The sequence below is a fragment of the Agelaius tricolor genome, unplaced genomic scaffold, assembly GCF_023055355.1.
Source record: "Agelaius tricolor isolate 1412-34295 unplaced genomic scaffold, bAgeTri1.0.p SCAF_4, whole genome shotgun sequence".
In the NCBI taxonomy this organism is placed as follows: domain Eukaryota; kingdom Metazoa; phylum Chordata; class Aves; order Passeriformes; family Icteridae; genus Agelaius; species Agelaius tricolor.
The window spans coordinates 49940920-49953268 of NW_027269264.1; the positions used below are offsets into that span (position 1 = coordinate 49940920).

The following is a 12349-nucleotide window of genomic DNA, read 5'->3' on the forward strand; positions in this document are numbered from 1 at the left end:
AGCAAGTCTGCCAGGGCTCAGCCCTCTCCCAGCAGCTATCTAGGCCTTGGGCTGCATCCATTCTTCCTCTGTTTCCCACTCCTCCACAAGCCTGCAGCGCTCAGAGACAGACTCAGAGCTCCCCCCAGGGAGGAAGAGGAGGCAGCGCAGAGGCAGGGACACAAGCAACAAGTATTGGGCTGCCAGCACAACCCCTGAGCCCCGTGTTACCCCCCAGCAGCAGCTGGGGTCTTCACCAGAGACCCCAAACCTCCCACCTAGGACTGAGAGCCACGAAAGCACAGGCAGAGTTACTTTGCTTCCAGGTTTTATTGTCCAGGGGGGTTGTGCCCCTCCACGGGGCAGAAGAAATTCCAGCCCCACCAGTGAGACCAGACTGGTAAGGAGGGTAAGTCCTTTAGTGGTGGAAGGAGCATGGGGGCAGACACAGAGCCTGGGATGGTGAAAGAGACAAGAAACACCACCTACACAAGAATGCCACAGGATTAGACCCTGAGTCCCCAAACAGGCAAAACCAGTCCCAAAAACCAGCCAAGCCATGACAGAATCTGGGAGTTCAGAGGGCTCACAACCGACATGAATTCCCAGACTTCAGTTGTCACCACTCCCAGCTGACTCGTGGCCTCACTGAGCACACCAAATGATAAAATCTGAAACCTCTACTCTTAGTGCAGCACTGTGAAGCCCACCACTAAACCATGTCCCTAAGTGCCACATTTACACGTTTGGGTTTTTTTTAATACTTCCAGGCAACAGTGATTCCACCACTTCTGTGGGCAGCCTGTTCCCATGTCTGACCACCCTTTCGGTGAAGAAATATTCCCCAACATCCAATCTAAACCTCCCCTAGCACAACTTCAGGCTGCTCCCTCTGGTCCTATCACTAGTTATCTGGGAGAAAAGACCAACCCCCACATGGCTATGACCTCCTTTCAGGTAGTGATGGGAAGCAATAAGACCCCCTCTCACACTCACATCCAAGGACTGGATGTTCTGCTGCTCCCATCACATCTCCTCAGCCCTCTTCTTGTAGTGCACCTCAGGGAGGCTCCTCAGGCGTTCGGCTGCCTGCAGGGCACAGCACAAGGGACAGCCAGGGGCTGCTTGCAGGAACAGTCCTGGCACACAGCGTCCTGGGTGCCCCAGTCCCCCTGAGCTGCACTCACCTGCTCCGGGGTGAGGTCCCTCTGCGCCTGGGCCAGCATCTCGTACCCCACCATGAACTTGCGGACGGTGGCGGAGCGCAGCAGAGGGGGGTAGTAGTGGGCATGGAGCTGCCAGTGCCTGCAATCCTCCTCCAGGTAGGAGCCTGTGGGGGCTCCTGCAGGGGGTAGATGTTGGAATTCAGGACATCCCTCTGGCTGTCCTGGATTGCCAGGACCCCTGCTAGGGGGCTCAGAGACCCCTCAGAGAGCCCAAGACCTTGATTATGATCCATGGAAAAAGTCAACAACTTTATAGGAGGATCTGCAAGCCACAAAAGTGTAAGTAGAATAATAATCAGTTTGTCACAGGGTGAAAAATAGATTTTTTGGGGTTTTTAGAATGGAAGTTCAGGGGGCAAGATGGAGGAATCTGGGTGTGTCCAGCCTTTCTCCTTTTTCTTCTTGGCCTCCATCTTCTGCTGTGATGTTGGCACTTTTAGATTGGTTTAGAGTAGAAGTTCACTGTCTAACACAGGTGATAGGTATTGGAAAGTAATTGTAAATATTGTACACGTGGTTTTTAGTATAAAAAGATAACACCACCCCGGGGGGAGGCAGAGTGACTCTGACTGTCTTGCTGAGCGGACCTTGGCAGGCCAGAGAAAGAATTTTATAGATAAGAAACAATAAACAACTTTGCGACCTAGAACTGAAGAGTTCTGACTCCTTCTTTGACTGCCTGGCTGGGAAAAGAGACTTTCTAACACATCTTGAGGTCACTCTGACCAGCAGAGGTTCTGAGAGGTAGAGGCACCACATGACCACAGGGAGGAGACAGGGATGTGGATGAGAGGATTGCAGAGCCACGCCACTCACCATGCCAGCCCATGGAGTAGGGGAAGGAGACTTCAAAGAGGTTGTCGTACTTGATGAGCAGCCTCTGCATGATGGAGGCCAGGCCTGCAGGAAAGTGACAGTGATTCACACCCTGAGCTGGCCAGCAGCTTGCCAGGTGTGCAGTGGGGTCACCCGCAGCACCTGTCCCTGGGTGGACATCAGGGACAGGCAGGAGGGATGCACTTGGGAATTCTCACCCCTCCCCACTCACACAGGGAGCCAGAGCAACGCAGCAGGAGAAGCCTCCCACCAAAACAGGGAGCACCACGTGCTTCACCACCCCAAAAAGACACAAGTGCCACAAGAAGTGCTAGTTCTTATCCTAACAACTAGTTCTTATCCTAACATAACAGAGGTGCCATTCCCCTCCCCAGCTACACTCAGCAGCTCCCACCCCAAGGACACAAGCCCTCCAGCACCAGCACGGCTGCCTCATAAAAAAGGTCAAGCCCAAAGGATGTGGGATGGGGTACAACAAAGCTCAGGGCCACTCACTGTCCCTCTCACTGTCACTGAGGTCCTGGAGGCGACAGACATGGCGGCGGGGCAGCAGCAGGGTCTCGTAGGGCCAGGTGGCCCAGTATGGCACCACGACCAGCCAGTCTGCATTATCCACCACCAGCCGTTCCTGCAGGGCACAGAATCACAGAATCAGCCAGGTTGGAAAAGACTTCTGGGATCACCAAGTCCAACCTATGATCTAACACGACCTTATCAATTAAACCATAGCCCTGAATGCCACACCCAGTCTTTTTGACTCCACCACCTCCCTGGGCAGCCCATTCTGACACCCAAACACTCTTTCAGTGAAGAATTTTTTCCTAATGTCTAGCCTAAACTTCCCTGGCACAGATTAAGACTGTGTCATCTTGTCCTGTCACTGCTTGCCTGGCAGAAGACACCAACTCCCACTGACTAAAACCTCCTTTCAGGGAGTAGCAGAGAGTGATAAGGTCTCCCCTAAGCCTCCTTTTATTCCAAGTTAAACATCCAGCTTGCTCAGCTTCTTCATAGGGCTTGTTCCAGATCTTTCACCAGCCTTGCTGCCTTTGACCAGATGAATTTGAGCATCAAAACATCCTTCCTAAACTGGGGACCCAAAACTAGACACAGCATTTAAGGTGGAGCCTCACCAGAGCCAAGTACAGGGAAAGAATTCCAGCTTCCCTTGTCCTGCTGGCCACACTATTCCTGATATGGGCCAGGAGCCATTGGCCTTCTTGGCCACCTGGCACACTACAGGCTCATGTTTAGTCAGCTGCCAACCAGCACCCCCACATCCCCTTCTGCCTGGCCACTGTCCAGCCACTCTGTCCCCAGCCTGGGGGGTGTTACACGCGGTGCTTGATGGGGACACACAAAATCCCACCTCCCTAGGGCACTCCTAGGGTCCATCTCCTGAGGGCTGGGGAGCCCAGCCCAGCACACAGCCAGCTCCCAGGGAGGGGATACAGAAAACATCCATGCCTTCACCTTTCGGCGAGCCTCCTGCTCAGCATACTCCAGCAGCATGGGCACGCCGTGCTGGCTCAGATGCTGGCGCTGGCTCCGGTCCTCCAGGCTCGCCTCGTTTGGAAGGAAGCTGCTGGCCCACACCTGGGAGAGACATTGGGGCACAGGACTGAGGTGCTCCTACTCCTCATTTGCAGGGGTATCCCCAGTCATGCTGCTCATCTGGAGGTCCCTACTGCCACCAGGTGGAGAGTCTGGCATGCGACAGCCACAGGGGACAGTCCCCAGAGGGAGGGTGACAGGACAGACACAGGGGTATCCTCACTGTAAAAAGCTTCGGGACCAGGGCAGAGCGACTGCCGTTCATATGTGCCCTCAGGGTTTGTTGTAGGGTCACCACAGGGACTTGTAGTTTAGCCAGGCCAGAGGTGGGACAGCCTCACCTGGCAGTGGGGATGCGGGTTGGAGCAGCCCATCATGGCTCCCTTGTTCTCGAAGATCTGTGAGAAGAGGAAGAGGTACAGCCAGCAGGCCCCAGCCACAGGGCCCCCGCTGCAGGCTGTCGTGGTGTCCCCAGCACAGCAGGGAAGCAACCTGCAGGAGGACAGAGCCTCACACTCAAGGGTGTGGAAAGGCTCAGCAGGACTCAAAGGGCACAAAGGACACAAAGCACAACTAGGATGCTCCCAACCCCAAGTACTGCCAGAGTACCCAGTGCTGGCCTCCCACCTTCACCCACAAAAGAGCAGCCCCCGGCAGCCCCACACCTGCACCCAGGGGTAGGAAGCACCCAGCTCCGTCGCCAGCTCTGCCCACGCATCGATGACAGCCCGGATCTCTGGCAGGGACATGAGGGGCAGCGTCAGGTCCGACCAGGGGTGGAAACACATCACCTTGCTGTAGGGGAAACACGCTTAGCTGTGACTGCAGGTGTCTCCAGAGACCCTCACAGCTTTGCTGGGTGCAGTGGGATGTGGGACAAGGGACAGGGCCAAAACCCCCAGAATGACCCCAAAACTGAGCAGGTGCGTACAGTACAGGCACTTCATGAGGGGAGCAGACCCAGCCCAGCACCATTCCACAGGTTTTTGACAAATTGTGTCCCAAACCCGCTGGAGCCATGTAGGTACTTACCACACACCCTGGGCTGGGGCAGCTCGAAACAAGGGGTGATCATTGTCATCTGGGGAAGGACAGAGAGGGGACAGGGAGAAGGCACTGAGGCAGAACCCAAGCCTCTCCAGGCCGCCTTGCAGCAGCCCTAGGCCCCAAGTCGGGGGGTCCCCAGCAGCCTGCTCTGCTCCCCAAAGTTACCAGGCTCTGGAGCATCGGGCTGCAGTGCAGGGAAGTCATTTGGGAAGACAAAAGTACCCTCGTACTTGGGGTTCACCTGCCGGGGTGAGAGATGGCATGAAGGCAGGAGGGGGTGGCAGGGGCAGCCCGGGTCCCTGTGCCCCTGGTGGTACCTCGCCGTTGGCCCGGGTGGCCCCAGGGCAGAGGGGGTTCTTGGGGTCCCAGCGGGGCACATCCTCGGGGGGCGGCTTCTCAAGCTGACCCTGCCAAGGGCGCTTTACCCGGTGGGCCGATACCAGCACCCAGTCGTCCCGCAGCGGGTTGTACCGAACGTGCTGGTGCTCTGTGGGCAGGGAGAGCAGTGGCAGACCCCCTGCAATGGGGGTACACGCACCCCACCCGCCAGGCCCCCTCACGGGGCAAGCAGGACGTTCTGCCTTATACACGCCACTTGATGCCCTCCCTCAGCTTCACCCCTCCCTCAGCTTCACCCCTTCCTCCCAGCCCGGGAGCCCCGCGGCTCTGGGCAGGGAAGGTCCCCGCAGCTCCTGCTTCCCGGGGTCGTGCTGGGCCCCGCTGGGGGTCTGAGGGGAAGGACGGAGGAAGGCAACCCCATCCGTACCGCTGGCGCGGAAGCGGTCGCCCTCCTCCACCGCCCCTGCCAGCGATGGCTCCATGCCTCCCCACTCCCGGAAACTCGGCGGGCTCGGCCCCCTCAGGCTCCCGCCCCGCCCCGCCGCGCCGGCGCAGCCGCCCGGGCCGTGCGTGGCGTGGCCGCGGCCGGGGGCGGTCCCGGCCCGGGTCCCGCTCCCGGTGCCGGGGGCGGCGGAGCGCGGCATGGGCGCGGTGTGGGGGCGGCGGGCGCTGCGGGCCGGGCTGGCGCTGGGCGCGCTGGCGCTGGTGCTGCAGGGGCTGCGCGGGTGGCTGGCGGCCAAGCGGTACGAGTTCAGCTCCGCCGAGATCGCACAGCTCGCCCGGCACCACGCGGGTACGCGCCGCCCGTGGGGACGCGGAGGGGCGGCGGGGAGCGGGGCCGAGGAGGGATGGCGGTGGGGATGGGGACAGGCAAGGGGTTGGGGATGGAGAGAGGAGCCGGGGACGTAGCAGGGAGCGGCGGCCTGGGCTGGAGGGGGGAGGCGTAGCGGGGACGAAGGACCGAGGAAAATTCGGTACAGGGGGGCCGGGATCATGGGGGGAATGGGGCTAGGGTCAGGGAGAGGCAGGGAGCTGGACCTGGGCAGGGAGACTCGGAGAGGGAAGGGATCGGTACCGGGGAATAGCAATAGGGAACGCGGGGAAAGCGGGGTGGAAAATGGGATTGGAGCAAAGGGGACCGGGGTAGCGGCATCATCCAACCTGATTGGGGCTGAAGCCCCAGGTGGGTCAGGCCCGGAGCTTCAGAAGAGGGCTGTCCCCATAGGGCACAGGGAGTTTGGTCAGGGCTGCATTTCACCAGGACAGGGGCACTGTCAAGTTATTTAGATCTTCCATATTGCCCAGCACCTGGGATGGGCTGTAGGACTGGAGCACTCGGCGCTGCTTATCCTCCATCACCATCCAGGCAGGCGGTGGAGCTGGGTCAGCGGGAGCTGAGGGCTGGAGAGAGGAGATATCTTCCCTAGGCAGACCTCTCCAAGGGTGCACTGAAACCCTGTGGCTATGCAGGGGATTCGGGGGGGTTGGTTGGCTGAGCTTTTTCTGTGCCAGGGACTTACAGTGACCGTGGGTGCTGCAGGGCTGGACCATGAGCTGGCTTTCTCCAAGATCATTGTGGAGCTGCGAAAGAAGCACCCAGGCCACATCCTGCCAGACGAGGACCTGCAGTGGGTGTTTGTGAATGCAGGCGGGTGGATGGGCTCCATGTGCCTGCTCCATGCCTCGCTCACCGAGTATGTGCTGCTCTTCGGGACAGCTGTTGACACCGGGGGACACTCAGGTGAGCAGGGGGACCAGGCTGCTGGTAGAGGAGTTCTCCAAGCTATTTCTACTCCATTCTTCAGGTGCAGCTGGCCATGATGTGCCCAGCTCAGGGAGCCCACTGCTTCACTACTTGTATGGGGTGAATGATGCTGGCCAAACCCTCCCTGCAAGGGGACCAGCCCCCATGGTGTCCTGCAGCATTTGCCCGTGCCACATGCTGTGTGGCCAGGACTCTCTGCATCCAGCTGGCAGGCGACAGCAGACATCTCATCTCCCAGTGCTTCAGGAGGCAGCAAATGCCAAAGAAGTTTGAAATAATGGGGCTTAAGGATACTGAGCAGCCCTGGCTGGTGGTATATGGCTCTTCATACAGACAGTGAGGGTACCAGAGCTATTGGCACTTCTTGGTGTATTGAGGCAGTGGGGTTGCCATGCTGACCCTCCTGCTCCACGATTCAGACCTGGGCTCCTGTGCTGTCCCTGGCAGGGAGACACTGAGGCAGTGTTGTCTGTCCTCCCACAGGTCGCTACTGGGCAGATATTTCTGACACTGTCATCTCGGGGACATTCCGGCAATGGAAGGAGGGGACCACCAGAAGTGAGATCTACTATCCAGGTAAGTGCAGCACTATGGTGACCTGTGGGCTGCATCCACCTGTGCTGCTGTCTTTGGGGCACAGCCGCTTGCTGTCACAGAGCTGACAGAAGCCAGGAGCTCAGGGGAGAGCAGTTTGGGTCCCCAGTAGCACGTCCCAGCATCTCCGTGGGTGGCAGTAAGAGAAAAGGGAGCAAGGCTTGGGTGGGTTTGGAAGGCTCAACCCTGCAGGCCCTAATCCCATGTCTCCCATTTGGGTGTGATGTGGGGCAGCACCTGGGAGCTGTGCTGGTTGTGTGTTTTGGCAGGCGACACCATCGTGCACCAGGCGGGAGAGGCCACGTCAGTGCAGTGGAGTGCAGGCACCTGGATGGTGGAGTACGGCCGGGGCTTCATCCCCTCCACACTCGCCTTCGCCCTGGCTGACACCCTCTTCAGCACTCAGGACTTCGTCACCCTCTTCTACACCCTGCGTGTCTACGCAAAGGGGCTGCTCCTGGAAGCAAATGCCTTCTTCAGCACCTTTGGGTGCTGAGCCCGTCTCACCAGGGCACCCTGCTGAGCCCAGTTGGCTCCTTTCCTCCCAGCCATTCTCTCTTCCTCCCCAGGTTCTAGCAGAGGCAGCAGGAGATCCCCCCTGTGCCTTCCCCAAATTGTTCTGTCCTTTCCCCACAGGCTAGCAGGGTGCCAGGACAGAGGGACCTTGGCAGTCACAGCAACACAGAACGTCAGTTCTCTTTACTACCTGCCTGTCCCTCCTTTCTATCGGAGTCACATCCTGCTTTTCCATCCCTCGGGGCTGGAGTGGCCTTGCAGTGTACAAACACCCCTGCGTGCCCTCAGCATGCAGCAGGAGAGAAGCTGGAGCTGGCTGTCCCCGGGCCCCAAAAGATTTCCTCAGCTCCTGAGACATCAGGGGAACGATGCTGCCCTCGGGGCAGGGTGCACAGGGTAGACCAGACCAGAGCACCCATTGCAGAGGTCGGCCAGTGAGTCCCCCCTGTCTCTGGCAGCCTGCCGGACTGCGGGCAGCGCAAAGCGCTGTGTCCAGCTGGCAGCATCTCCCATGGCTCCATCCCTGCTGATGAGGGTTGGCAGCACACAGTGTCACCCTGGCACAGGGCAGGATCTGCACTGAGACCCCCAGCAGTGGGGGGATGCCCAGCTTCTGTGCTGGAGGGCCCCTGCTCCCCTGTGTGTCACTTGCCCTCAGGGGTGGCTGGGGCTGGAAGAGGGTCACTTCCCCACAGCCCAGCTTCTGTGCTGGAGGGCCCCCTGCTCCCCTGTGTGTCACCTGCCCTCGGGGGTGGCTGGGGCTGGAAAAGGGTCACTTCCCCCCAGTGCTCTCCAGGCAGTGCCCCCCAAGGGGGAAACCCACCGTCTGTCGCCTTAATGGAGACCCCATTCTGCGTGGCCTCTCGGCTATGCACACACCTAGTGTCCTCGAGTGCCCAAATGTCTGTACTAGCTCAGGATGGGATCTCGCCCCTCAAAACGCTTCCCCTGGCTGTGAGACCCCCTGGGGACAGCCACTCTGCTCGGCTCCCGGCATGGGATCCCGGCTGCCAAGAGAGTGCTGTAATCCTCCAGCCAAACCCAGATGTGCACCCTGCTTGCACCCCTGTGGTCAGATCCGTGTGAGCTCACTGCTTGGTGGAGGGCTTTCACCTCCATTCTGCTGCCAAACACCTGAGCGTGTTCCTGGCCACCTAGGTCTGTAGCATGTTGATTCTCCTGCTCCCCGGACTGTCCCTGTTCTGCTGACCAGCAGCCCTCCACATGGGCTAGTTCTTAATTTGCTACCTGAAAAGAGATAACAGTAATAAAGTTGTTCATCCCACATACTTGGGTTTCTGGGTGAGTCTCTGCTGAGCCCTGGCACAGTTGCAGCAGGGCAGCTGCAGGCCAGCTGCAGCCTCCACAGCAGTACTGCTGACAGCTGGGTGTCCCCGGGGAAGCTGGTATCATCCCACTCAAGGTCCTGGGAGCTGGGAATATGTCGCTGGGCAGGATCAGCCCTGCCTCAGCTCCCGGGATTGGCAGAAGATGGTGCTGTTACTCCTCTCGCCACTGCAGTCACTGGTGACCAAAGGCCTGGGCTGGTGCCAGGTCCCTGCTTCCATAGGCAATCCCGGAGCTCAGGGAGCTCCATCCTTTTGAGGGATAGTGCTGAGTGGCAGTGCTGAGTGTGGCCCCCTGAGAATGGTTGGACCCACGCACAGCGGGTGGTTTTGAGAGGTTTGCACACATACACACACACACACACAGGTGCACACGTATGCTGTCAGACACATCAGGCATGTGTGTGTTCACAGATTGTGTGTGCATATAGGTAGAACAGTTTTCAGGTGGGGCTGGCACACATTTAAAAATGGCATCACATTTATAAACAGGCATTTATCACACATTTATAAACAGGCATCTGTCCGTACAGAGCAACTGCAGGTGTGTGAGTGCTGGGGCACATGTGGGTAGGACATGTGTGTGCGTGGGTGTAGCCAGAAGAGTTTTGCTCCTCTGTGTGTGCATGCCCATGCCGGTGACACACGTGTGTCACACCTGTGCGTGTGCACAGCCTGCAGTGCACATGGCAGCAGGTGTGCAGCCCTGTGTGCTCATGGACAGGCGGGCTGCGTTTGTGTGTGTGTGTGCACGCATGGGCAGGCTCTCTGTGTAGACATACGTGTGTTCCTGTGGCTACCAGGCTCTCTGGCCCCCACCAGGCTGTTCCCCGGGGTTTGGCAGGGCCCCGTTGGGGCACACGAGCAGTCCCACCCGAGCTGGCCCGCGCGGCAAGGCGCTAACTCAGCAGCTCGTATCAATACCGCTCCACTTACAGCGAAGGCCGCGTAATGAAAATCCAATGGGCACGCTGGTGGGAGTAAATAAGTATGCCATTAAAATAAGAAAATCAAAGCTCTGGACAGGTCTTTTCTCTTGCCCATTGATTTCTTTTATTACGGAAATATTGCTGCTAAATAACATTAGTGTGAACAATCTCAGCAGTGTTTTCTGTAGCGCCCGTGTCAATAACTCCACACTGGGCGGGGGATCCCCCCCAGCCTGGCTGCAGGGCCAGCAGCCCTGTCCATGCAAAAGGCTGCTCTGGGGGTTCCTTCCTCAGCATTCCCAGCTCAGCCAGCATGAAGAAAGAAACCATGACAAGCAGAGAAACCACGTAGCATGGGGTAGCTCAGGCAAATGCCAGCAGGGTGGAGCTGGGCTTAGACCCAGGCACCCTGGCTGCTCTGCTGCAGCAGGAGGAGTTGTCCCCACCCCAGCACGAAGCACTGAGTGCCAGGCATTCATTAAAGGGTCACAGAAAGCATCCCTTTCGTAGTTGCAACCTCTTAATCAGGTAAGTGTCTCCAATGACCAGCAGAGAAGAGATGAGTTCTGGACACATCAAGTTCTGCAGGCAGCTGGTACCTCTGCTTCTTCTTCCTGAGCCTCCTCCAAATCCATGCTGGCCTGACCCAGCTGCCTGCAGCATTTGGTTCTCACGGAGAAATTGAGGAACAGGTTGGAAACTCATCTTCAATCACCCAGCTGCAGCACAGGGCCAGGGCTTGCCCCTTTCCCCCTTAGCTGCCCAGGGACACAGCATCCTTCAAAACGCCCAAAGGCAGCAGGTAGTCCTTGGAGAGACAGATGTGACCAGGACACACAGGAAATACACACCCTCTGGTGTCCAGAGGCCACATGGGACCCCAGGACACCTCAAAGGGCACCAAACCCTTATTGAGTGGCTGGAGATGGGCAAGGAGAGTCAGCCACGGGCACCTGCACCCCAGGTCTGACTCTACCCCTGTCCCAGCTGAAGCAACCATGAGGGGGCATCTCCCCAGAGCTGTCACCAGGACAAATGCAGATCACTGCCCTCCTAACACCTTCCCCCTGCAACTTGCTTTATCTTGCTGTCCCTCCACATGCAGTGGGTATTGATCAGCCCTCAGGATCTATCTCTTGATTCTTCCTGCGGTATCTCTCTGCTCCAAGTATCTCTCACTCTGCTCTGCTGTCTGCTGTGCCCATCTATACCCCCACTATCCATCTGTGCTGCCTCAGCTGCAGCTGTCAATAGCCATTTGGGGAATTTCTCTCCAGCTGGAAGCATCACCCGACCCCATGGGTGCGAAATGCTGAGCAGTGGGGCAAAGAGAACATGGTCCTGCTTGCTTGCCCCAAGGAGAGCCTGACATACTTCATGACACACGTGCAGAACCCCAGAGCTGCTATCACTGTGGAGGTTCTAGAGAGGAGCTGAGTAGGACAGGTGTCTTGGTGGCCATGCCCAAGGCAATGGGACACGCTGCACCCTCTGGAGACCTTGTGCTGCCACTAGCTGGCCTGGGTGCTAAACTGACCCAAGCACCCCAACCCCTCTGCCTTGCAGAGGGGGAGCTTCCCCAAACACTTGGGTTCCTGTTGGGCCATGGAGAAGTCACCATGTCTGTCTCACCCCACCCAGCCCAGCTTTCAGTGTGCAGGGGATAAGGCACAGCCCAGAGCAGAGGGTGCACCACAGTGGGGTGCAAGGCAGCAGCACTGGGAGGGGAAGCTGGAACCATGGGGTCCTGTGCAATGAGTCCTGAGGGTCATCTGGCCCCGTGGATCTGTCTGAAATAGGGCCAGGTCTCATCTTCCCAGTGGCAAGTCAACAAGAGTGCCACACTGACTAGCACTCAGAGGGGCTGGCAAGCACCAGGAGGTCCCTGCCTCTGCCGCAGCGGGATGGGATGGGCCAGTGCAAGCTACAGCTGTCCAGCCCTGAAATAGGATGGCCGACAGCTAATTTATCTCCTGTGCAAAGATAAACAGTGCCTGGGGGCCCTGCAGGGTCGGGAGCTGCCCTGTGCTCCCAGGGAATGGTCTGATTTTTCCAGGACAGCCTCCCTGGTGAGCATGGCGCACTGTGTCACATGCACTGAGGTGCCAGGAGCTGAAGGAGCCCTGAGAATCACCAGAGCCATGGCAGGACATGGGGTAGCTTCTCAGGAGATGTTCATAGGGAAACTGGAGAGCACAGAAGCAGCAGCTTTTCCCC

General features: G+C 58.4%; 2 protein-coding genes across 3 annotated transcripts; one reads left to right on the forward strand and one right to left on the reverse strand.

The window, feature by feature from the left end:
• Positions 1-290: 290 nt before the first annotated feature.
• Positions 291-5626, reverse strand: GALT (galactose-1-phosphate uridylyltransferase). Of its 2 annotated transcripts, none has more exons than XM_071425698.1 (12): positions 5410-5626; positions 4961-5130; positions 4809-4884; positions 4629-4677; positions 4262-4391; positions 3938-3994; positions 3516-3638; positions 2538-2670; positions 2022-2105; positions 1167-1321; positions 976-1068; positions 291-433 (listed from the first exon to the last, which is right to left on the reverse strand). In XM_071425698.1, the coding sequence occupies exons 1-11, from the start codon at positions 5624-5626 to the stop codon at positions 1006-1008; spliced, it is 1257 nt and encodes a 418-aa protein (XP_071281799.1). In that variant the 3' UTR covers positions 291-433; positions 976-1005. The 2 variants fall into 2 exon arrangements, with proteins under 2 accessions (XP_071281799.1, XP_071281797.1); XM_071425696.1 differs by having other exon boundaries at positions 291-464.
• Positions 5625-7985, forward strand: SIGMAR1 (sigma non-opioid intracellular receptor 1). The gene is made up of 4 exons (XM_071425699.1): positions 5625-5775; positions 6523-6723; positions 7231-7323; positions 7611-7985. Exons 1-4 carry the CDS (start codon positions 5625-5627, stop codon positions 7835-7837), a joined length of 672 nt encoding a protein of 223 aa, XP_071281800.1. The 3' UTR covers positions 7838-7985.
• The last annotated feature ends 4364 nt before the right edge of the window (positions 7986-12349 follow it).

Bases quoted from the DNA above. Each gene is read 5' to 3' on its own strand.
- GALT (XM_071425698.1), bottom strand. From the start codon at position 5,626: ATGCCGCGCTCCGCCGCCCCCGGCACCGGGAGCGGGACCCGGGCCGGG. The intron at 5,131-5,409 runs GTACGGATGGGG...CCCTGCCCACAG, and splicing joins CGACCGCTTCCGCGCCAGCG to AGCACCAGCACGTTCGGTAC. The intron at 4,392-4,628 runs GTAAGTACCTAC...TTTCCCCTACAG, and splicing joins GCCCCAGCCCAGGGTGTGTG to CAAGGTGATGTGTTTCCACC.
- SIGMAR1 (XM_071425699.1), top strand. From the start codon at position 5,625: ATGGGCGCGGTGTGGGGGCGGCGGGCGCTGCGGGCCGGGCTGGCGCTG. The intron at 5,776-6,522 runs GTACGCGCCGCC...TGGGTGCTGCAG, and splicing joins GCTCGCCCGGCACCACGCGG to GGCTGGACCATGAGCTGGCT. The intron at 7,324-7,610 runs GTAAGTGCAGCA...GTGTTTTGGCAG, and splicing joins AAGTGAGATCTACTATCCAG to GCGACACCATCGTGCACCAG.